General features: G+C 52.7%; 1 protein-coding gene across 4 annotated transcripts in view; it reads right to left on the bottom strand.

The window, feature by feature from the left end:
• PRICKLE2 (prickle planar cell polarity protein 2) overlaps window positions 1-25,563 on the bottom strand; it is a 98,760-nt gene that overhangs the window by 5,964 nt on the left and 67,233 nt on the right. For all 4 annotated transcript variants that reach the window (XM_035546779.2, XM_035546781.2, XM_035546780.2 and 1 more), the window contains 6 exons: window positions 23,440-23,623; window positions 12,869-12,982; window positions 11,055-11,192; window positions 10,534-10,737; window positions 8,717-8,903; window positions 5,830-6,684 (listed from right to left, as the gene is read on the bottom strand). In XM_035546779.2, coding sequence (XP_035402672.1) covers window positions 5,830-6,684; window positions 8,717-8,903; window positions 10,534-10,737; window positions 11,055-11,192; window positions 12,869-12,982; window positions 23,440-23,623 — 1,682 coding nt within the window. The remainder of the gene's footprint in view (window positions 1-5,829; window positions 6,685-8,716; window positions 8,904-10,533; window positions 10,738-11,054; window positions 11,193-12,868; window positions 12,983-23,439; window positions 23,624-25,563) is intronic.

Below are 25,563 nucleotides of genomic sequence, written 5' to 3'. Positions count from 1 at the left end.
CGGCTGCTTCTGTAAAAACCTCTGGCCCCTTTCCAAGGGTGCAAGCCCGGGGGTGACACAGTAACCCAGAGACGGCTCCCGCGAGGCTTTCCTTCTGCGAAGGCACGAGTCCCCAGCAGTACGTGCAGCAAACGCACAGCGCGGCGCTGGGGGTGATGCAGAAATCCCACATGTCATCAGGGGCTTCTCCCCACCATCCATCACACCCCGAGGCTGCTGCTCCTGCTTTGCTGATGCCGACCGTGGCCAGCCCGAGGGCTCTGGCTCAGGCAGGAGGCGATGTGCCAGGCTGTGAGCGCAGTGCCGCTGGCGTGCCCGTCCCTGCAGGCCGTGCCCGTGGGCACAGCAAGCTGTCCTGCTGCTGCCCGCCGCTGCGTGGGGCTGCCAGGCTCAATATTTCACGCCGAAGCCATGGAAACGCACGCGTTTGGGATGAACACAAGCGAAAGCTGCAGCTCGTCTGCGGGCACGCGATTTAAAGCTCGGGCTGGCTACGGCTCTGGGAACCCAGAGCGGGTTTCTGTTTCACATTAGGGTTTGCTAGGAACACGCTGTACGATCCCCACCCTGACTGCAAAGGCTGCGTCTATCCTATCGGATGCTTCCAAGGAAAATATAACAATGGGAGAAGCAAACCAACAGCACGAAGTCCAAAGAGCTGATGTTCCTTGTACGCATCACCTCTAAAGCCTCGCCACAACGAAGCTCCGCAACGCGCTCACGTCTCCCCGGCTGCGCTATGTGCTCTGCTAAACCAGGGCTGCATTAATTATGGATTATTAAAACACCGAGCAAATGACAGCGGAGGGGCTACGGCGAGCACGTACGCTTGGTGTGAGGCTGGGAACGAGGCACCCACGAGGGGAGGCAGCTCCCGGCCCCCGTTACGCTGAGCTCCCCAAGAAGCTTGGCTCACGCAGGGCGGCACGGCCGCAGCCAGCAGCCCGTGCAGAGATCGCATCGTCTGTCTCTGCACAGGGAGGATGCAAAGTTTGTGATATTGCGAACAAACAGGGCTCTCCTTGCCTTTACATTTACCAGGGTGCAGGCGTTTACCCGCACATCGCAGTCCTCAGCACCCCAGCCTCACAGAGGTGCCTGCACCAAAACCCCGGGCCCGGACAGGAGGGCTGCTGCGTGACAGGGACACAGCCACGCAGGAGGGGACGGCGTGGCATCCCTCGTTCCCCCCCGTCACAGCCTTGTCTCTCCCCTAGCACCAAGCAGGCACGTCCTCCCTGCCCCTGAAACAGGATTTATTTTAAGTTCAACCCCCAGAACTAAAAAGGGACTTAAGGAGAAACAGCCTTCCCGGGGATTTGTTTATAACTCAGCCTCGCTTCGCTTCTGACCGGCCTTGGGGTGGTGCAGAAATAAAGCAGAGCCCTTGTATAACTGGAAGTCACAGAACGTAAACAGGGCTGCGAGGGAAAGGCCAGGAGCCCTGCAATTAGGGGGGAACCACAGCGCTTGCCAAGCACATCATGGACCCGATGAAATCTTCCCATGTTGGGCACATCCCTCCCCAGCTGAGCCGGGGGAGAAGCGCCCAAGGGATGCAGCGGGGGGCTCTGACATCCCCCTGGCACTGGGGGCACAGGGATGGGGCCAGCCCCCAGCCCCTGCTCGCCACAAGGACCATGCCCACCATCCCCAACAGTGTGGGGGACGAGGTGTTTGGCGCCGGGAGCAGCACGGTCAGGAGCTGCTCCCAAGCTCTCAGTGCAGGAGATGCTGAGCCACTGAACTTTTTTTTTGGGAAAACATCCCCCAGCCCTGGGAAACAGCTTTTTTTTCCCCCATTTCCCCCTGCTTTCAGCCTGTCTGCACAGGGGTTGGACACAGGCCGTGCCAGCAGCGCAGCCCTGCAGGGGCCAGGGCTGGCGCACACGCACGCAGGCATTTTCTCTCCCCACTTTCTGGCTATATCACAGTTGTTGTTTAGTCCTGGGAAAAAAGAAAAACCAAAACCAAACAGAAACAAAAACAAGCTGTTTGGGGCCTTGGAGCATCTCGTAACAGAGGAGGTAACAGAAACGTGTGCCATACACGTGCAGTCACACTGCACCCTGTAACGGCACCAGTTTTTTCTTTTTTTCCTGGATTTATGCCCATGACAGATGAGAGGAGGAAATGAAGCTCGGCTGTTACCCTCACCCAAACATGTTTTCCCAAGAAATACTTCAAATCCCTTTCTCCTTTTGCACAGAGCAGCGTCACCGTTCAGCGCAGCTCCCCTCCGCAGCACTCGTGCTCCCTGCACGCAGCTCGGCTGTCAGCGCAGAAAAACATTCAGCCCGCAGGCCCTTGCTGAAGTGGGCTATGTGACCAGCTGGCATTGCGTGGAAACGACTGCTGGGGATCAGCAGAGATCAGCTCCTGATTTCTGATTCAGCTGCTAGGCGCACACAGCACTTGCAAAACCTTTTCAGAGGGCGATGCAAGCACCCCACGACTAGCAGCACGCTGGGCACACCGTGACCACCGGGGTTAGGGCCGTAGCGGACCGAGCGCCTTTTGGGAAGGGACAAACCTCTGGTGGGACCAGATTCCTCTTCACAAGAACAGCTTCCCAGCCAACTGCGCCTTCGCATAGCCCTGGTTGCTTATGAAAGGAGCTGTGGGGTAATCACTGCCGCAGCAGCCACTGGTTTGCACAGTTGCTAATGACATGAATAAAAAACAAAAAAAAAGCATCCACAGGAAAACAGATATAAAGGGTAATATAAAATACAGCAAAAATGAACTTGGAGAATATGCTTTCAGATCTCGGCTGAACATCCCGGAGCAGGCACTGGCCCCAAATCTCACTGGAAAACCCCCGTGACCCTCGCTGCTTCTCTCCACCTCTGCCTCTGCTGGCACCTGGGCCGGGGCAGGACCTGGCTGCCCAGAAGGGGCCGTTCAGTTCAGGTCTGTCGCAGCCTTCAGCTGAGAGCAAAGAGGGATTTCCACACTACAACGTGGGAGGAAGGATGAGATGAGCCCCAGCAGCAGGAAACTCTCCCCTTTGCCAGTGCTCAAATCCCGTCAGCGTTCAAGGGGATTACACAAGCACAAGCAGAGGCCAGCAGAGAGGCTGCCATCTAATTCCAACCCAGAAACAAAGCCCAGGGAAGGCTGTGCTACCTCCGACACTCGGGCACCTAACGGGAGCCTGCTGAGGCACCACGGCGTGGCCACAGAGCACAACGGAGCCATTTCAGGGTGAGTGCTCGGGAGCACGGGATGACCGTGGTGCCGCACATCCCAGCTAAGCCATTCGGGATCTGCTTTAGGGCAACTAAGCAGTGTTTGGTTCATAAGAGGCTCCCCAGGACTTCAGTTCGCTTCTGTCCAGAGGACAGGAACCACCATCAGACACCAGGTTTGTTACCCACCCCTACTGACATCTCCGGCTAATTACTGGTTAAGTCATAATAGAAACGTCACGGCGAGAGCTGCTGCCAGGGAGGAACCAGTCAGCTTTTAATACGCACTCTGCAGGTCAGGGACTGTTTGCCCTTCAGCTCCCCATAAAAAAAGAACGTTTCCAACCATGCCATAAAATATCAGATGGATTCAGTGCTAATTATTTCATTTTACAAGGTGGAGCAATGTGCAGTTAGTAACTCAAAGGGAGCTCGCAGCTGGGCAGGAGAGAAGCTGCCTGCAGAGGCTGGGGTGTGCTTCACAAGGGTCTGCAAACCCGAGGAGTTACCGGTGGCCCCTGCCTGACTTCCAAACATAATTTACAAGATGTGCATAGGGAAAAGCATACTCTGGCACAAGCGGCACCGCAGCCTGGTTTGCATTTGTATGGTGTTTGCCATGGAGCTCGCTTTGAGGGGACCAAGGAAAGGCAGTGGCTGTGCCCTCTTGCAGAATTCAGGCTTTGCACCTGGGTTCAAAATCCCACTCTCCCACAGACCTTGGCCAGGTCACCACGGCTGTCCTCAAAACGCTGCCGACGAAGTGGGATAATTCTGTCTCTGTCCCCGATGCTCCCCGCCAGTGAGCGCAGCCCTGGGGAGCTGCGGTTATTAGCACAGTGCCCCTGAGCCCGAGCTGAGCCAGGTCCCAGAGCAATGAAAATTACTAGATCTTACACATTAATAAAAACGTTATCACCTCCCTCTTCAGAGGTACCGCTCACATTCGTTACAAGCCTCATCATGCTGAGCAACTTCTCCGAAAAGCAGGAAAGAAGCGAGCAGTTTGCACTGCCTGCAAAGAAACACACTACAACCACACGACGAGGATGCCTCTGGAAGATCTCTCTCCCAGGATTCCCAAACGAAATACAAAACGAGTTTTCACTTTAATATGAAAGATTTTCTACGTTTCTCACCTCTTGACGTGTATCTCAGAAAATTTGTTACACTTCAGCTCCAAAGCAGGAAGCAGTCGCTTCAGTATTCAGATATTGCTCACTGGAACTCGGTGTTGCTCAAGACTGTTCGTACTGGCAGGGTTTACACAATATGGGTTTTCAGGAACAGGAGCAACTTTCGAAATACGGGGCTTTGTTTTGGAGGGCAATTCCCAGCTGCCTCTCCATTTCACATCTTATTTTCCTTTTTTTCTGAGGCTGTTTGAGCCCTCTCCAGCTCATCAGCCTCTCCTCTCCCCCCATGCTCTTAACGTTTGCTGTTCAGAGGGATCCTGGCTCATTTCACATCTTGCCACAGGGCTGGCAACTTCCCTAAACGAACACACCAAAACCCATGAATAGGGCAAGGGTGTACCAAAGCAAACCTGCCCGTCCGGGCTGGCTGAACACAGACCCCAGGTTCACCAGCACAGGCTCCCCAGGGCCAGCGATGCTCCCTGGGGGGAACCCCTCAGGACCAGGCTCCTCTGGGCTGCTCATGGATGGGGGACAGTGAGGGAAGGACTCGATTTTGCAAGGGCAGGAGCAGGATGAGCCTGGCTCCAAATCAATGCTTGGCTGGAACAGAAACATGCCGGGGGAGTGGTGAAGAAGGAGCAAGCCAGCATCTCTGGCAAGCAAACCAGGCTTGGTATTTTCTTTTCTGAGAAGTTTGCTGCTCAGGGAGTCCGAAGCAAACGCCAGCCGTGTCTGGTTTGGGATTGGGATGTACTGGGGAGAAAAGGGCTCGACACTCATGCGAGATGGGAAAAGCATCTTGCCTGGCTTTTTCCTGCAGTCGCAACAGTATTGGAAGAGGAGAAAGAGAGCTCCATAGAAATGAGAAGGAATTTGTCTTAACTAGCCGCGAGCTTGATGGCTGCCTAACAAGCAAAAGGGGTTGCAAAACTGGGCCTGTTTCAAAGCATTTAAAAATATTTTTAGCCCACAACGGCAGCTGACAGCAGTCCTCAAAGTGCTGAATGCTAGGATCTGTCTCTGCTTTAGCAGTTGGCCTTGATTTTTCCTCCCTCTGCACAAAAGGGAGGATTAAAGAGCTTGAAAACATTTGTTTTGAGCTATGCAGAAAAGCCAACCAGCTCTAAAGAGCTGCATTTGCTAAACAAGCAGACCAAGTGAGACGGGGCTGCCATGCACACCGGGGGCCGGGCAGGAGGCCGGTGGCCCCCCGTGATGCCCCCAGGCTGCCACCCACACCAGTGCCAGCACGTCTGGTGGCTGAGAGCAATGGGATTGGGACGGGAACACTTGCACCCCACATTAATTACAGTAACAGGCTATAACGAGCCCAGCTGCTGGGCCGTGCCCACCCCCATGTGTCTCAGCCCAGGGTGACCAAGCACTTTGCGGGTCCCCAGGTCTGCTTCAGGGGGAGGAGATATGGAGGACACCCGCCGTGGTGACCCAGCACACGGGTCCCATCACACGGAGGGGGACAGGAGCCCGGGGTGACGTACCTGTGGCATTTGAAAGCGCCAGGGACTCCATGGAGCCGCGGGGAGTCTGCTCGGTGGGCGTCAGGTCCTCTGTGAACTTCAGGGCATTGATGGGATGCCGGGTGCGGCACTGCGGCGTCGGCATCCCACCTTCCTCCTCCTCTTCGTACTTGGGGACTTTGAGGCTTCCTCTGGTCTCGGGGAAGCTCTGGTTGGACATGTCGCTGTAGCTCTCCTGCGAGCGAAGCCGCCCCGAATAGTAGTCCTCTCTGCAGTCCTGGATGAAGCTGCCGCCGTGCCCCTTCATCGCCAGCGAGGAGCTCCTCTTCGGGTTGCTGAAGTGCTTCGCCCATAGATCTGGCTGAGAGCCTGGGACCTGGCCGGGGTTGTAGGAAGTCCTGATATTGCATTGGCTGAGAAGCTGCAGAGGGCTTTGGGACTGCCCCTGCTCCATTTTACTCCCGTAGTGGTAGAGCTCGTCCCTGCTCCGCCACACGTGCTCCCTGTTGAGGCTCGGCGTCTGGCTGGCCAGGCTCAGCAAGTCCATCTGCAGCGAGAGCGGGTCCACGTCGGCGGAGAGGCGGCTGGAGGTGACCTGCAGCTGGCTCAGCGCGCCCTCCTCCGCCTTCCCCTTGTTCTTGCCGATCTTGGCGCTGCGGCGGGACTCCTTGGCCCGCGCGCTCTGGAAGGCCGAGTCGGAGGAGTCGGAGCCGTTGGGGTCGTCGCCGACGCTGCAGGCCCTGGAGCAGAAGATCTGCCCCTGCTTGGGCAGGAAGGGCCGGCCCAGGAGGGACTTCTTGCACTGCGCGCAGCAGAAGCAGGTCTCGGTGGCGTGCCAGTGCTGGCCGTCGTACGTCATCTGGCCCTGGTCGATACCTTGGGGGGAACCACACAAAAAGTCAGCCCTGAGCCCTTCCCAAGGCCTGGTGCGCTCACCGCGGAGCGTGGCACTCAGGCAGGCCGAGCGGCCGTCCCGCGCCAGCAGCACCTATACCCGCGCTCGCTCTCACAAACCCTTCGGAGGAGTTTCTCCAGCGTGTGAAGTTACACCCGTTCCTAATTCTTTGCAGGTTGCAGGCCTCTGCTAGGGAGTTGCTCAGTGCTGGGAAAGGCAGCAGAGTCGAGCCTCAAGCTATTTCACATTAAACGCAGATATTTCCGATCATAAAGCATAGGAATGCGAGTTCTCCATAAAGGCCTTGAAGCCAAAGCAATAATACGCTGCCTATTTAAAAAAACAAAAAGCCTCCAACCGAACCATAAAGAGGGATCTGTGCTGCCTCGGTAAGTACGTAACAGAACAGATCACATCCCTGCCCCTCGCTGCTCTGCTCCCGACCGCCTTCCCAGCCTGACTTTATTCTGGCTTCTGGGGCCCCTTCCCCAGATCGGAAAGGGAAGAGCCTGCCCAGGGGATCTGAGCGCGTCCCCTTGCCTTTCCCCCAGCCAAATTTCCTGGCTTGCCCCTGCCAAGCCCCTTGGGATAAGGAATGAATGCACTGGGGGCTGACAGAGAGCCTGTCCCCAGCCAGCGACACCCCGGGGCTGGCTGCAGGCACCGGCCAGAGCCGCTGCGGCACATTTACTGGTATAGATGCAGCGCTCAGGCAGAGCCATGAGCAGAGCTCCCGAGGCTTCAATTATAGCATTTATTCGCCTGTTTAAGCTGCCGTTCTGGGTAAAAGCCCCTGTTACCTGAGAAACTGCTGCACAGAGCGCAGGCTGGCCAGGGCAGCAGTGAGCCACGCTGCATGTGTGCACAGCTCGTGTTTGCACGCACGTTGCTGCTAAGCCCAACAGCTAGCAACTACTCAGAGCGAGTCGCAGCAAAATGGCTGCAGTCCCTTGTTGCTAGAAACATGCAGATATGCTGCAAAATGGGAACCGGAGGGTAAACCTGGCAGCGAGCGGGCTCAGCGCCGATCCACCGCGCTAGCCCTAAAGAAGGTGAGCCCTCAGCCCATGCCAGGTATTCAGCTGTCACATTTACCTGTTACAGGCACTTTTCTTCTATCAAGGCCTGGCAGAATGAAAGCACGTCTGCCACAGGGAAAGGGATGCGAACGGCCAGCTAGCCGGGCTCGGTCCATGCAGGGCACTGCGGTGGAGCCAGCGAAGGGGATGGAGGGGAAAACAGGCAGCAGATGGGGGAAGCACGAGGGAAGGGAGCGTGAGAGGCGTAACAGCTGCTTCTTCACTGCTCCGCAGCTGAGCTTTCGGGAAGGATGTGCTATAGGTCGCAGCAAACACGTCCTCCAAGTGTTTTGTTGAAGCCCCGTGTCTTCCCCCGTGCCATCTGGCCACCGCACAAGAGCAAAATGTTTTTTTCTCTCCCTGCAGCCCGTGGATGATTCGAGCGCTGCACAGACACGTGAGCTCACCTCCACGGACAGATAAAGGGCCACCCCGTGCCGTGCTTCCAACTGCAAGCAAATGCTCAGCCAAGTGGCAAAGTGAGCACGGAGAGCAAGGCTGTGACAGCCCGGCTTGCTGCCCTGCGGCCATGTGCTGGGGTGACAGCTAGCCCCAGCGTAAAATGCACCCTAAATCACCTCATCTCCCTGTGCTAGGAAGGCAGGTCAGCTCTGATCCATCACTTCTTTCCGTCTGAGAACATCTATCTGTGGGTTAATTAAAAACGGCAAACACAAACAATAATGATGCCTAATGAGCAACCATCTTTCCCATCAGTAGCTCATTAACTCGTGCGAGCCTTCAGCAAACTCGGCTGGGCAGAAGCTGCAATTCAAAGAGCTGCTGACAGGAAAATGAGTTTTAGAAGAAAAATGCACACGTTAAATTCAGCCAGAGGAAGCTCTCACTCGTTCCAACAGCTCCTGGGGCTGCTCTCCAACAGCCCTCCTGCCACAAAGAGGGATGCAAACCCGTCCCGGGGAGGAGCACGTACCGATGTGCTGGGCGCAGGTGTCGCAGTACTCGGCGTAGAGGGACTCGAAGCAGCTGCAGCAGTAGGGCCGGCCGTCCTTCATGATGTACCTCTGCCCCCCCAGCACAGTCTCGCACTCGAAGCAGCAGAAGTGCTTCATGTGCCAGTGCCGCCCTTCGGCCTCGGTGCACTCATCGGCAAAAATGATCTGGGAAACAAAGGTGGAGAAGAGTTAAGTCAGAGAAGGGATCTAGGATGTGGGCACCAGTCTTTCCGTCTCCTGCCTGTGTGATTTGGCTGTGCCCCTTTGCTCACACAACCTCTGAATTTTACAGCTAAACACTCCGGCCCCTGCAGGGTTCCCTGGGTCTGGCTGCAGGCAGGTGCACCCATCGGATCCAGCACCCAGGGGAGCCTCCTGTTACAATGCAAATACACCAGGAGGGTGTCAGTGCATGGACCAGAAAGCGTTAACACCCAGCTCGCAGCAACGCGTCCTGGCGGTGCTCATAAGCACATCCATCAGCAGAAGGGGTCGATTGGGGTAATAAACACACTTATATACAACCTATCGATCCGGGGGACTTTTGAAGAACAGAACAGCCACTTATTAAAACACATCTACCCGTCTCTCAGACAGGGACCTGAATACAAAGGATGATCAAAAGGACAATGAAAAGTGGCAAGTCTCTGGAGGGAAGGGAAGAAGTCGCAACCTGGCTCCTCACCATCGTCCTTCCCACAGCTGCCACCTGCTTGTGCCGAAAGCTTTCCCCTTTCTGAGTTTCTTTCTCACATGCTTCAGCGGAAGAAGCGTGTGTGAAAGAAGAAGCTGAATGAAGGACTTGTATGAGAATTTGCAAGGATAAAAAGTACATGAAAAAAAATTACCCAGCCTAAACCACGAGGAAACGGGGCCAGTTGCATGGTTAGGAGTTGTTTTTTTCACTAGTAACATTACAAATTTAATTGGATACATACGTCAATGTTCTTTATATTTGAAGCGCATATAGCCTTGGATTTTTACTATTACACGCTTGCATAGATGGGACTTGCTATTTTATAGTACATATGGTTTTCCACACTACGGTTTTCATAACTTTAAAAGCCAGAACAATTTCCTTCACCAGCCTTTTAAACAGAGATTGACACTTGAGAAACGTTCAGAGTCAACTCTGCATGGTTTTCTATATTCGTTTTGTATTCCATTTGTTCAGCTTCCTATATCCCTTTAATCTCCTCTCTGAAAGCCAGTTTCAGCTCGGCGTGCACTCAAACACCACTACTTGTAAGAAACACAACACTCATCCTACCAGAGGCTTCTTCTGGGGGGGAGAGAGGAGAAGGAACGGCGCACACACAACCAGGCTAAAATTACGCAGCACGGGTGGGTGTGTTGTTACTGGAAACGCTCACGGAAAGCCCTCCCCGGATGCCTGTGCGTAAGTGAGGACCTATCTCAGAACAGCCCCAGGCAGATTTCAGCTGAAAATCTCACAGTAACCCCAGGATGCCAACTGGAAACCCCAGGAAAAGCTTGTATGAACCCTTGGCAAAGCCATAGCATCGCGTTTCGTATGTGCTCCCCACATGCACAGGGGGAAAATAAGTGTTTGTGCCATCCCCCTGGGCAGTGTCCATACCGGGGTGCATCTTTCAGTGGACAGAAGTGGGATATTCCCCTTTGGTCCACTTCTCAGCTCCCAGGCTCAAACCACTGCCCATCCCAGGACTTTGCTTTATTCTCAAGAATCACTCAAGAAAAAAGCTTCACACCTTAGAAAAACACGGTACAGGGGTGGGCAGCTGGGATTTTAACAGGGCTTGCGGGCTCTTACCTCGTCACACGCTGCGCACCGGGGCTTGAGGCACTCGGCGTGGTGCCTGCCGCAGTAAATCTTGCCATCCTGGTAGAAGTAGATCAGGTCGACCAGCAGCTCGTTACAGACGCTGCAGATGAAGCAAGGAGGGTGCCAGCAAACGCCGTGCCCAGCTCGCGAGGCAAAGACGGCCATGTCCCCGCCGTTGATCTGCCCGCCGCACTGTTGGGAAAGCCAGGGTATGACATGGGTCCGGCGAGCCCGCTGCCGCCCATCCCTAATGAGTTGTTTTTCCACAAGTGGGAGAAAGTGCTAATTCACTGCTCAAGGGAATATCCCTCTTTTTGGTCTCTCCATCCCTTTTCACCCCCAGGATCGCAGCAGCTCCCCTCACATTAGGCCAGGGGCTTTGGGATTAGCCAAAGAGACTGCTCTGGTCCCCCAAAACTATGGGGTGCTCGTGGCACATACCTGGCTGACCCCAGCTTTGGTTATTGGGAACCCGCCCTGCTCACACTGCTCCGTCGGCCGCTACCCACCTGCTCGCAGATGGCTCCCGTCATGGTTACAGGGAACGGCCGGACGTTGCCTCTCCCTAAGTTTTCCCTCTTCCTCTGATTGCTGAAGAGTTTGAGCTCTCTCTTCTCCTCCTCATCCAGCGAATTGCAGTAGCGGACCTAGAAAACAGGAGTGACGCTCGCTATTCCAAGCCGCGGTCCCATAGGCTCTGCAAGCCTCGCTAAGGAACCCAAGAAAACACAGAGCTACCTCCAGAGGTGGGATTTCAGCAGGAATCCAAACCCTCCCCGCAACTGCTTCAATGACGTATAAAAGAAAAACAACCAAAAATGCACAACCAGGCCCAGGATGCCTCTGGTGAGCAATAACTGCTGTGACAGTGCCGGGCCGGCGTGCCGCACAGCAGGTCACACAAAGGGACTTGGTCCTTGCCATGCAGGAGGTTGCTCTCCAGCTGCCAGGTTTCTAGGAAGGCTTGGAAGTCGTGTCCAGACCCAGCAATCGGACCGATGGTTTCCTGCTTCCTCCACCAGCCACCTTATGGCAGAGGTTTTACAGCGGCTTCAAAATATTTTGTCGGTGTTTCTCGAGCACAGCCCATGTTCCCTACGTAAATGATGGCGTGCCGGCTGTTCAGGCCCTACGACTATTATTCCGATATAGGGTAAAGTTTGCGCGTTTGCAAAACCTCCTTGGAAGGCAATAAGTAAAATAAAAGGATATAAACAATGAATGTTGCAATTTCCCCGAAGCTTATAAAGCTGTGAGTTTTCTCTGGATATTTTCACCCCGCAGGCCTAGTTCTTGGCTGATCAGATCTCAGCTGAGAACACGAGCAGGGTCCCTCACGTGAGCACACCGCGACTCTTCAGAGGAGCAAAACCGAGCACGAGGGGGAACTGGCTGCAAAACCTGCCAAGGTGCAGGGAAGCAGCGCAGGCTCCGTGTTTATTCCGACGTCTTCCAGCTGCGGGAGGCTGTGGGTGTCCGCGGCTGCCAGGGAAGGCAGGCGGGCAGGTTGGGGCCCGAGGGTGCAGGCGAAGCCCCTGCCCGCTGCCTGCAGCTCCCCTCCGCGCCGGCAGCGCCGCCGTGCTCCCGTGGCACCCGGCCACGCATGGGCAAACTCGTTAACGTCTGACCTAGATGCAACAAGCTCCCTGCCTGCATTTCCCAGAGCAGATTCTTCAAAAGGAGCACGAAAAACTTTTTTGTTGTTGTTTACGTAGGGAAATTTCGTGGGCTACCCGAAGCCAGTGATGTCACTGATGGAGGAGCATGTCAGAGACCAGACCCTTCTCGCGTGCCTCTTGCGAGAGGCACCGAGGTGTGCTTGCTCTGCTGGTGTTGACTCAAACCCTGACTTCCCAGGCTCACAGGCTCCCTGCTCACACTCGAGAGCCAAACACCTCCTTGCTGCATGCGCTCGTGAGCTGGAAGCAGCGTTTGGGAAGGGCTTCTGTAACTTTGGACCTGGCCCTGACTGATCCAAACAGCACCCGGAGCTGCTTTCAGAGTGGCTTTGGCCTCCACGGGCTGAGAAAGCTCTTTTGAGTCAGAGACGTGAAGAAAGCCCGTTTCAACAAAGAAAGCTGAAACTTTAAAAACAAACAACTCCCAGCCTCCAATGGAATCCCACCAGGTAGCAAACGTGTCTGTTTAAACAGCAATGTCACGGAAATCCAAATAAATCCCCCCAAAAATCAGAAAGAGCTGCAGAGAAGTCCAGCCATGCCTCCGACCAGAGGGACCCTAGGAGGAGCACCCCGTCCCCTCCTGCCACCCCGCCACCGTCACGCTGTCCCCGCGAGGACACTCACCCCCCTGGGCCACTCACCTCATTGTCGTGCGGCGGCAGCTGGTGCAAAAGCTGCTTGATGCGAGATTTTTCTCCCGGGCTGTTGACGTAGGGGACCTTGTCTTCTGGGAGGCAGCTGTAGTACTGGTGCACCTAGGGAGCAACAGAGGGGACTGTGGTGACGCTCCCGGCCGAGCCGTGCCCCCGCGCACGGAGCAGCCGCCCCCGAGCGCAATGGGTATTTCTCATCAGCTCAAGCGGGGCAGCCGCGTGCTGCTTCGTTTTTCCTGCCTTTTTTTTCCTCAAAAGAGGGCTCGGGAAGGGCAGCAGCCCCAGCCGCGGCCCCGGTGGCTCGTTACCGTTTGCTCCGTCAGCCTCCATAGCGTTAGCATGCTTCGCCGGCTGCGGGGATGTGTCGGCACCTGCCTCGGCAGGGGAGGTTAAAAAGGCTGCGCCCCGGCAGCCTCCGTGTTGCTGGCTATCTCAGCCTCCACCTCCATCAAAACCCTCCGGGCCTTTTCTGCTGCAATTTGTGGAAATAAACAGCAGATAAAATCTGCTGGAAGGCTCGCTTTTATTTATTTATTTTTAATTTTTTTTTTCCCCTTCTCTTTCGTCTCGGAGCGTATAATTAAGATCAGTTACTGAAAATGCAGCACAGTGGGGCACGGCATGCCCCGGTGCAGGAAGAGCCCGGTGGCAGACCAGAGAGGAAGCACTCCCTGAACTCCAGTCACTCTGCTCCGGCTGCCACACCTGGGACGTGCACTCTAGGGCCGGGATGAGGCTCCTGGGCTCAGGATCAGCTCCAAAGCAGCCACGGTGGCGTTCAGGCGCTTGGAGGAACCAGGAGAATGTCAAGGTAAGGGAAAGCTCTCACTGCTCGGCTGCGCTCGGGTCTGTGCAGCCTCGGTCACCTCGGGACGCTTGGGCAGGAGCAGGGGGATGGATGCCTTCCTTAAATCTGCTCTCGGCTAGAGAGACACAAACTGCTTTCCCAGCGCTTGCAGCTTTCTGCCTTTGCCACGCTGGATGAATCCCCCGATACGTTTCCTCTGCTTTTGAGCACTGCAGAAATTCATTTCAGAGCATCTGCACTGCTGGCAGATTTCACAGCGCTTTTCCCAAATGACACACGCTTTGCAGTGGCTTCACGTGAGCTGTTGTGCTACCTGCACGGTTTGGGCTTTGACCTGGGCAGCACCACCTGGGCTGGGCTTCCCCAGAGAAGGTTGTTCCTCTGCTGGCACAACCACACAGCATCTGCGGGATGTACAAGCTACAGCCGGTCACCGAGAGGGACAGGGCTGGCAGGAGAGCTCACCCACGGGCTGGCAGGCTTTGTTCATTTTTATTCTACGCTATATGTCCAAACCCAGCATTATTCTGGAATAATTACTCCGCATTCAGCTCTGTTCTCATTCAGAGCTACCTGCAGGCAGAGCTGCAGTGGTGCTTGCAATTGTTCTTCCTCTCAGCAGCTCCATTTTATGGTTCTTCTCTGAACCAACACTTAGATACGACTGTCCCTTCATTGGATTTTATGAAAAAGGAGATTTTTAGCAGATTTCCGCCCATAACTCTGCAGTGCTGACAAAGAAATTGCTCCTGCCATGAAACTGAGGAATGCACTGAGCGTGTGCCACTGCAAACCCCTGAATTTGCTTTGCTAAAGCACGGCAGAAACAGACCCACCAGCTATGGAAACCCTCAAAGCAAGAACGGCTGCTGAGTATTTTGTTATGTTAAAAGGGGAACAAACTACATACGTTAGAACACTTACTTTGCATTTATAGAGCATCCTTCATCCACGGACATCAAAGCACATTAAAAACACTTAAATTCTTACGGCGCGCTACACGAGGGAGCAAATACATCCACTGCAGAGCATTATTTGGGGCATAATGACGTGAAACGGGCTGCCCGAGTTCATGCACCTAGTCCACAGCGGAGCTCGCAGCTGAAAACCTGTTGGCGATGCCCCCCCTGCCATGTCTTTTGTCTGGCTGCCAGGCTCCAGCTCTTCCCCGCTGGGCCGTCCTGGGCGCCCCAAACGCCTGCTGCCTTCTCCGGGCCAAACTTCCCACGTGCGGGTGGATGGGCTGCTCAGGTCGCTGGGTTGGTTTGTTTTCCTCGTGACAAAGTTCTTTTCCCCCGTTGAGTCCCTGAAGTTGGCGGAGACCAGAAACGACTTCTTTTTGAAGAGCTGCCAAATTACATCAGGCTGCTCTGGTCCCTACAGTAATGAGCTGTACGACGCGCACCCTAGGCGAAAAAAAGCAGGGATGTGTGTGTTTTTTTGTTTTTTTTTTTTTTCCATTGGCAGCCCAAGCAGCCAGGAGCAGCCTTCCTGCAGCCCGGCACGGCGCTATGTGTGCGCACGGCTCCTCTCCTGCTTCCGCTGGGAAGTTTTCCATTTAATCCCATCAGGTCTGCGGGAACTGGCTCCCATCGCACCATCAACATAGCTCGGCAGGGATGGGCGATTTGGTTTGAAAAGCAAAACAAAATAAATACTACAGGCTCCAACCTGCGTTTCGTTGCCCAGAATAACCCGAAAAGTTTGCTTTGGATCCGCATCAGCCAGCGGGACCTTCTGCTCATGGAGGGGCTGCAGAGGAGGTGGCTGCCGGTCCTGGGGCCACGGATGGCAAACAAGCCCCACGGCCGCTGGCCGGGACTGCGGGCACGTGGCTGGTGCAGATGCTGGGTGACAATAATCCAGGCTCCTGCCAACAAAACCTCTCATTTATTGCTTCCTGGGATGTCCCTGATCCATGGGACAGGGACATAAGCTGCCAGCGAGCAACCAGCGGTTGGGCTGGCACAGCCCTGGTGTGATGCTCAAGAATAGGGAAAAGTAAAGGAAAAGGGGGGATTTTCAGATAAATCTGGCTTTTCAGAGAGGAAGTCCTGCAGAAAATGTTAACTCACTGGAAAACTAAAACTGCTCCGTCTGCACTTAGCTTTTGTACAAAAGGTCGGTATTTTCCATGAAAGTAACTGCTGCTCCATCGGTGCCGGTTCAGAGCACACACACAGGCCTTCGGAGCCACCACGGCCAGAGGGCCTCATCCAGACCCCCCAGGAATCAGCGGACGGCTCGTCGCTGACCTCGGGGGCTCTGCAACATGAGCTGCACCCAGATAAGGACAACAGCACGGGGCGATGACTCAGGATGGATAACATATCCCTTTTAAGTCGTGCGGTATCCAACTGCTTTATTATTAAATACTTGCGCTGTACAGCACAGCAGCTCAACTTCCTGCTATTTCCCCTTGCAACAGGCCTATTTTGTCCAGGATTATCCTCACAAGCAGCATTAAAACACACAAACCACGTGAGGGGCCCAGCTAGATTTCCTCCTAGGCTTCCTCGCTTGCCCCTCTGCTCACATCTGGATGGGAGAAACCCTGGAGGAATCTGGAAAACATCAGAGCAAGTCAAAATAAGACTTCAGAGTGGGTCGGGGGCCTCAGATGCCATCGGCATGTGGTGGTAGGGTGCAGGGCGAGCCCCCTCCTGCCACGGGGAGGTCTTGGTTGTCCCACGAGTGCTCGGACACGCTCCATGCCGTGAGTGTCTGGGCACATAAGTCGCTCACCTTCCCACCCATCCTCCCCATCCCGGGGTGTTATCCTCATCTTCAAAAAGAAAAAGAAGTTATCCAAGCGCCCTGTGTTTTAACGAAGGCACGAAGGCATGGCTAACAACTGCTGATACACAATTTGGAAGTTAACAGCTCCTTCGAGCTAAAAGAAGGCGGGGGGCAAGATAGAAACCAGGAGAAAGGAAAGAACATAACGTAAAACGAGGGTAGGGAAAAGTCTTTAAAGTGGAGCCAACATTATTCAAAGGCACTGAGGAAAGTAATTACATTAGTTTACAAATGCCTTTGTGTTCTGCAGCCTTCCTAGGTTTGGGGTGTGTTTCCAGTTTAACTTTTACAGTTTAGAAACCTACCCTGTCCCTGCTAAACACGGGCATGGCTGCGGCTCCTGCTGGCGGTCCCACAGGCTCCTTGCCAAAGACAGAGCACGCCCAAGCACCTTCGTGGGCAAACCCCACTGCACCTTCTTCAGGAAGGAAAAATTTGCAAGTAACCTGTGAACGTAAGCCATTGACGAAGGATCCCTTTGATAACGAATTAAAGGGGGGGGTGGGGAGCAGGGATCACATTTGTTATTCCGTGAATTGTTGGGAAGCAGCGCTGGGCATAGCCCCTTGGCAAACACCACAGTCACCAACAAGAACACACCTCTCTTACAACACCCCTACCCCGAGCACCCACCCAGCAGGGCTGTTCGGTGTGACTGTACCGCTGGACGGACCACAAAGGAGCACGAGGTGTCCTGGCACGCTCCGTATAGGTAGGTGCTGAGTCGCTGAGCCACAACAGCTCCGGCACAGCCAGCAGGGCCGTCCCGCCTGGCTCTGACAAAACCAGCCCTGCGAGGCCAGGAGGCAGCAGCCTGAGTGCAACGGAGCACCAGGACGTGTCCCCAAAGGGTGACCCTGGTGGGGTCAGCAGGGCCGTGGGAGATCTGGGGAGATGTGATGAACTCTGGTGAAGTGGGGAGAAGGCAGCAGGCGGCTCCAACAAGCCCGTGCTGGCCTGAGCGAGCAGGGCTGTGCCGCCTGCCCGCCCGCTCCTGCCCAGTGTGGGTTTTTAACAGCACCGAGACATTAAATCATCTTTTACACCGAGCACCTAAAGCTACAAAGGAACGAAGCTGATGACTTCGATATTTCTACCAACCCCGCTGGTCTGCCATGGAAAAACAAGGTGGAAAAAAAAAACAAACAAACCATACAAAAATAACTCTCTGAAAGCATCTGCAAAATTTTGCAAGTGCTTGCACACAGTGCTCACAAAAGAGCTCTACAGATCGCAGACGTGTACAGCTAGAAAAGAGGTTCCGCTTGGCCCAAACCTGGCACGTCCTCCTTTTCTGTGGCCGTCAGGATACAAAGCACTTATTTCTGGGAGCAAAACAATCCTTGCAGTGAGGCCAGGCGCTCCGAAACAAAGCAGAGAGCGAGCACTGCACGGCTGGGGCTGGCTTGGGGATGCAGCTGGGCACGTCCCGGGACAGCCGGGCACCCCACGGGATGACCGGGGCAGAAAGGCTGCTCTCCATCTTCCTCTTGTGCCCACAAGCAAACTACTCTGCAAACAGGGAACTGCTGTTGGGACACAAACCATTAAAAGGAATCTTTTTATGCTTGTTATTATTTAAAACTATCTGTTCCCTCTTATAACTGAGGAACCCCCAGGGAGAGTGTACAGGCCTGTGTCTCCAGGACTGGAAATTGTGCTGGCAGCTGATAAGCACCACAAATGAAGAGAGGTGTTGGGAAAAGCACACAAAAGCCTCAGGTGGGAGAAGATCTTTATCGCTCCCCAAATCCGTGATCGTGCCTGCGTGCTGACAGCAAAGACCATCCGCAGCGCCAGGCAGCCCAGCATCCCGCCGTGCTGTCCCCGCGCCTGCCGCTACGGGTTTGCTCTTGCAAACCCACTCCAGAGTCATAGGGACAAAGGCAGAGAACAAAGAGAAACAATTCCCATAAATTCTGTTTGTTCTGGCACACTTTGCAGCTCTCCGTGTGCTTCTCTCCCACAGCTAATGGCAGTGGATCCGTTTGAGTGTTGCTGTTCCTTGGTTTCTTGTTGAGAATGACATCAATTTCTGTCAGGCTTTTGGAGCAGTTCTTGCTCTATAAAAGATCCTGCAGAGACATTGCTTCCTGCTGGCATTAAAGAAGAACATTTGAATCAAGGACGTATATCCACAAGTTTTAGACTTGTGAAAGCGCATGCCATGATTTTTCTTTTTCTAAGCAAAAATGGAAATTCGTTTAAGCAGTCAGAAGCAGTGCTTTCAAAAGCTTTTGATGGCGGTCTTTTGGCTGCTACGTGCTGACCAGCAGCCCTGCTCCCACACCACTGAGTCCCTTGGAGCACCAGGAGTTATAAGGATCATCTGCTGCATTGATTGTAGCTGATAATTCCTCTGGGTATGCCACTTAAAATGCTCTTTTATTTTTAAGTTGCGGGATAGCATACTAGAATAATTCTGTATCAAGTACAAGCTGTAATTGTACGCTGGAATAAAGCTCCAGGACAAGAAAGGGTGAGAAGGTAAAATGCACTTGATCGTGATACATAGGCACAAGTGAGGCACACGTCCCCCAGAGATAAACGGCCCAGATAACTGTCTTTCTTTTACCACTGAGGTGGTAGAAGTTGTTATTTTTAGGTAAGGTGTAAAAGGGTGCCCACTGCAGGTTTGTCTCCACTGCCCTTTGCTCACTAACAACCTGAACAGCAACTCATAGAGCTTGGAGGTTTTGTAACTCAGGTACGTGCTATAGGCCTTGCAAGAGCTCCAGAACAGGAATCAACACGTACATTAGCCCCCGAATAAATTCCCCTGACACCTACGGTCTCACACCACACTGCAAAGCTCTCGAGCTCTTATCTGCCGGTGGCTGCCTTAGAAGAAAATGGCCCCCTGAATCATAATGCTACTAATATTAGAACAGATGAGATTTTCTTAACTTTTAAGGAATTTGATTTGACAAACCGTGCTGTCAGCAAGAGGGAATTACGTTCTTATGGCACATACGAGGGTCTTGAATGTTGGCGTGTTGAAGCCATACGGGAAGCCATACCACAGCTAAGGCAAGGCACATCTTTTGTTCAATTTGAAATCTGTGCCTGTAGCCAGCTGCTCCTATTATGGAGACACAATAAAGACAGAAATCCTCAAAAATCCCTTGTATCCAGAAATTCAAGTTGGCACGTTATAACCTCTTTGGATTTCTCCAAACCACAGGCCCGAGGAATTCAAGGCTGCGCATTCACATGTATTTGCACATGCCTTGCCTAAAAAAAATGTGAAAAACACATTAGAGAAGTGCTTATTTTCAAGCATTTGCCCCAGACTGGGTGTCAGCGCGAGGAAGGCCCAGCTCGTGGGCCACCAGCCCCAGCAGACACGCCGGCTCCTGCAGCCGCCCTCGCAGGCCTCACAGCCAGGCCCATCTTGGGGTCACTGGGATGGGTTTCTATTGCCGTCTGCCAATTTCAAGACTTTCACACTTTATCTGACCAGGGAACTGCAGGCAGGCAAAAAGAAGAATTTCTTCAAACCCTGAGCTTCTGTTTCTCCCTTCGTACAGCCGTATTTCTCCCATTTGCATCAGCGTCTTCCAGAAGAGAGCTCCCTCCTCTACCACAAGACGATTTTTCATCAGGGTCCTGATGCAGGTGGGATGAGAGCTCACAGCAACCTCCCGGCCACCCTGGGTAGCCAACTGCTATTGCAAGAAACCACATTTTCTGAACACATTGTAATTTATGGAGCTCACTCTTGGGTTTTTACTCTCCGCCTTCCCTGTTGGCAGGTTGCCGCTGAGCCTAACACCTCTGATGGTTTGAAACCTCTTCCAATTTCCTGCCTGAATGCATTCAGAGCCAGTTTATGTCTATGTTCATGTGCCAAAGTTTTAGCTTGAATAACTGCTCTTCCTCCTGTAATACATAGGGAGTGATAACAGGCTTTCGACTGGGGAGGCTGAGCAAACCGAGCTCTTCTGGGCTCCACAACACAATAACATTTTCAATCTCCTTCAAGTTTAAATTTCTTTCTTGAGCATAGGTTTCATAAATTCTAGCCCATTTTCCAGATGATTTTTTACCATACCTTATGCAGTTGTATTTTAACATTTTTACATCACTATCCTTGTTACAAACATGCTTAGAAATATATAATATTTATAACTGTTGTGTAAAGCACTTCGTAGTCCTGCAGGCTAATCAGCTGTAATAAAAGGGATAACTTGCAGCTCTGCTCTTCAGTGCAACAGCTGGTTCATGATCCAACGGCTGGATCTGACTTGACCAATGCTTTTTTTCTGTTCAGTAATGGGCATTAAGTAATCAACAGGATTTTTCACACAGCTGGCATGTACCATGGACCAGCTGATCACTCCTGAATTAGCATCCAGGAATCCAGCAAGACCTTGCATGCTTAGGTTGATTCCCCTTCAGATTATATTTAATAAATATTTTAAGCTACAGATAGAAGGGACTCTCCAAATTCTGAAATGACCTACTGAAACTGCCAAAAACCGATGTCATGTTTGTTGGCCAACTTCCCCCACTGAAACCCTGTAAATTGCTGCGCTGAGTGAGACGTGAAAACCGTCTCCCAAGAACAGCGAGGTAGGAAGGCTGTTGTCCAAGTATAATAAGAAAACTGCATTAGTCTTTCAGGGGACTACTTACCTCCCCAGCTCATATGCTGCGCGGCGATTTTAATAAAGTAGAATATTGCAGAAAAAGTTGTTTCATTTCATCTGTTTCATGTCAGAGAAATACGACAGCAAGTCAATGGAAGGCAGAGAAAAATTCATTGCCTGCAAATATGCATTTTCACCCCAGCCTGACAGCAGTGTCCCCATCCTGCAGCCGGGCCCACCACCAGCTGCTTGACGGCAGCTGCAGGCTTCAGGCACCAGCCTTCGAGAGGCTTTGCATCACGTACGCACGCTTGACTCATCGAGCAGAAAGCCACATGTCTGTCTGCAGCCCTGTACAGCTCCAGCAAGTCACTGCAGAGGTTCCTGCTCACCGCACCACGCTGGGCTGTGCAGGAGGCCAACCTCCCCGGCGCCCCAGGGCACCTCCAGCACCGCTGTTATCTACAGGAGAAGCTCAGGGTGCTGCTCTCCACCCCAGCACCACCACCACTACCTACAGGAGAAGCTCAGGGTGCTGCTCTCTATGCAGGGACAATGCCTGACCCTTTGTGGCTCTTCTGAAACCAAACCTTGCTTTTGTCTCCCTAGAGGCGAGATCCCCAACGGGCTGACGGATGAGCTATGCTGGAAAGATTTCAGTGCCTGTCTTAGGCTCTGCTTATGGCTGCTCTTCATCTATCTCCATGGTGATTAGAGACAGGCCTGAAGTGGTAAATCTGCTGAAAGACCCAGCAACACAGACAGAGAAGTGTAGTTAGAAAGCTCGTGTTTGTATTGAGGAGCACAGTGACCTCTGAAAGAAACAGGTGCTGGAAGAATCTAAAAATACTTTAACTTGGGTAACACATCAGACGTCAGTACCTACTGCTAGAACCAATGGACTTATTTTCTCCTGAGCATCCCAGACTCCCTGAAGGGAAATAATTTCTTAAATATCACCTCAGGGATCAAAGAAGCATCTACATCTACTGGGATATATCACCACTGTGCTGGAGATGGGTCTCAGTTGCTGTCCATGGCATGCTGCAACCATCAGATAACATGTCTACATGGTCAGGCGTTGCCCGTTGCTAAATAGCTGTATTTCTACCCAAAGCTACAGTGACATGGGCCAGTGTGGGCTCCAGAAGCCACTGGGCACAGGGCAATGCTGAGAGCAGGAGCCTCCAGCTTGGGTATGGTCCTGCAAGGAGACTTCTGAAACCCGCCTGGTTCGTGTCCCCTCAGCATGAGGGACAGGCAGAGCTACTCCAGGACCATCCGAACCTGGCCATGCACCCAACCTCGCACCTCCTGGGAGGCTCAAAGGGAGCCTCCACCACCGGGAAGGGGACAGAAGACAAGGCTGCTGCCTGACTGCCACGGCTGGTTGGCACCAAATGGTGCTGCGGAGCTGAAAGCAAGCGCTAAGCCAGGCTTGTAAAGACAAGAGGGAAAAAAAAAAAAAAAGAAAAAAAAAGAAACCTAAACAACTGGATTTTCTCTAATCAGACAGATAATATTTACAGCCTATGGGTGGTGCCAAAATATTTCAGGAAATGCCTAAGCCCTTTGAATAAATCTCAGGAAAACACAGGATTTAAAGACAGTAACTGTAACAATAAGAATGAAAGCCTTCCACCCTCTCCCAGCCTCCTTACATGGTTTAAAATGATTGCCATAGCAATTATCAAGGCTAAGCTCATTTTGTAGTCCCCACTGCAAATTAAGTTCTGAGCTGAACATGTAAAAGATCAGCATAAAAATGAAACGAATCGTGTAAGCTGCAAGGAGCAGAAATCAGTGCACTTTCCACGCAGACAGCATGCTGAGGTCTAATCCGTCCTGTCAAAGTCCTACACAGAGATACCTGAACTTCATTGGAGAGATTCTCTCCAGTAAGTGAAACTTCTTGCCCATTTTTAGAGTGACCTGTTGGCTTTGTCCGTTTGTCCTGGGCTTACTGCAGGGGCACGGTGGCCCAGGAGAGCAGAAATGTGTGCCAGCTGCCCCAGGCACACTGGTGTCCCACCACTTCTTCCCCATGAAACAGTAATATGCATGTCTGTACCTGTTCCCTTCCACAACCACAACAAAATCCATCCTGAAAGTATTTTGTTTCCCCCCCTCTCAGTTGCCAGTTACGCCTACAGACGCAGAAAAACCCAGGTCCCATGAGGACCGCATCCTGACGTCATTACATTTGTGCATTCAGACCAGACCTGCATCAGAAAGTTTCTACAGCACACGCAGAAACAGAATTGTACGCAGCAAGTGCTCACTCCCCTGAAAAATCAGGGCAATTATTTCCAAAGAGCAGATTCCCACAACGTATTTTGGCATCTCGGCGTTACGGTTACCTGCTCGGGTTTCAGGCCGGGGGGCACCCACGCGTACTCCTCCAGGGCACAGCCCGAGTCGTCGTCGGAGGTGGAATTCCTCTGGAAGTCGAACATGAGCTTGGTGACGGTCTTCTCCATCTCCAAAGGCATAACTGTCACGATGTGCTCTTCCTGGGAGCACTTACAGTGAAGGCAAATCTTCCTGCAAGGGGAGGAGAGAGCAAAAAGAAGAGGTCCCCTGGTGAGCTGCACTGCAAACGGGAAACAGCCGAGATCCCTGCCAGCCGCTGGCCTGCAGCAACTGAGCTCAACCACTTTTTTTTTTTATGCTCAGGCATTTTCTAACAAAGCATTTGTCTCTCTTGCACGCAGGAAATAAAAAGTCCGTATTTGCTGTAACAACACTTGGCAATTCAGCTGAGTCAGACTGTCAGACATTTGGGGCTATGTAATTGCTCGTCCCTTTGCTGCTCTGCAGAGAGCATTTCCAGGGGCCACGCGCCTGCCTGGCACGGACCGGCCGGTAATTGCGGAGCACTTACCAAAATTAGGACAGCCAAGCACTTGGCTAATGCATAAAATGGTGGATTGACCGGGAAGCTGTGAATGACAAGTCCTTTTGCATACTGATAGCATAAATTTCCTTATTAAAGTAGCATAAAAATTGATTATAGTCTGAACATATACAGCTAAATTAAATTAAGGGAGGCGACACAAGCTACAGGCGCACGCCAGCGGGATGCTAACGGCCCAGCTCGATGGCACACGCCTCAGCTCAGCGGCACGTCAGCTTGCACACTGCCCAAGACACGTGCAATATTATAATATAATATATTATAATAAGAAGTACAGAGAGAGCAACCAAAAGGTTGCCATTTGACACACGTTAGCATAACTCAGTGCAACTACTACCACTTAACGTTTCTTTTAAGTGTTTCTTCCTGCAGCTGGTGGTCCAGAGGAGATTTTTTTCATGGGCATGGTCCCAAGTATCCAGCTGCTCTGCTCCTAGAACACCCCAGCCATTCACCAGGGGTGATAGCGAAGGACAAACCAGGCTGAAAACACTCCCCATGCCCCCAAACTGGGGTCAGAGGGCTGAGAAATTGCTTTCTATTTCTGAAAACACAATGCTCTTCCACAATGTGGGTCAATGTTATCTATTTTAAAGTAACCGCGCAGGGTTCTGAATTAATTTGAGCTAATCAAACACTACTGACTTCCGAGGAATTGGGTGTCACTTCACGTGGGCAGCAGAAGGGGGAATCAGGCCCACATTTCAGAAATAGTAAGGTAACAGACAAAACGCAGGAGAAAAGTTACTGCGACCATTGCAGCTCTCTCTGCTATAATTTCCCTACCCTCCAAAGAAAATTGGAGAGCAGGAACAGTTAAACATCAGGGGCTTTAATTTTTCAAACACCTTTCCTTCTTTTTAAGCGCCGCGCAAAGGCCAGCAAAGCATACCAGTGCTCAGATCCAGCTTTGAGTCTAAGTTTCCACTTGGCCATTACAGCACAAAAAATGCACTCTAGCAAAAGTCAAGAGGCTCCGTTCAGCCAAGCCAGGGAGATTTGCCAGATTTTCCCATTTCCTGCCTTTCATCGGATCTAACGTACACACAGACCCAAACGCACCCCCAGCGTCTGGTTTGCGTCCAGCCAGAGAGTCTCGGCATCGCCTCTGGCCGTTACCTTAAAAAATAATCAAGGCACAATTTCATGCGAATCCTTTAATTAATCAGCTACTGTGGAAAGGCGCTCCGCCACAGCAAAGCTGCTGGTTTCTTAGCCGTTTCCGTCTCATTTCACAACACGATTAGAAACAGCCCGATATGCAACAAGATGTTAAAAATAATTAATAGCTCCAGAGCCTCGGATTCGGGGTTTGCGACTTGGGCAGTTATCCTAACGGAGTTTAGGGCTCCTTTGCCAAATTTAATTTTCGGGACATCCATCACGGGCTTCAAAGGGAGACAGCCCAGCAGCGTGTGTGCTCGGAGAGCTAATGAGAGAAATTGTGGTATCAGGTGGCAGGGTGGAGAAAACGGCACGGGGAGGGAGGCCGAGCGCAGGCAGCCTCTGGCCCGCTGCCGCCGGGATGCGCTACGTGCCAGCGGCCACGGGAGGATCAGGAGAGCAA

The sequence above is a fragment of the Cygnus atratus genome, chromosome 10 (assembly GCF_013377495.2).
Source record: "Cygnus atratus isolate AKBS03 ecotype Queensland, Australia chromosome 10, CAtr_DNAZoo_HiC_assembly, whole genome shotgun sequence".
NCBI lineage: Eukaryota > Metazoa > Chordata > Aves > Anseriformes > Anatidae > Cygnus > Cygnus atratus.
The sequence above is the reverse complement of the archived record's forward strand: the minus strand, read 5'-3'. Positions and strand labels throughout refer to the sequence as shown.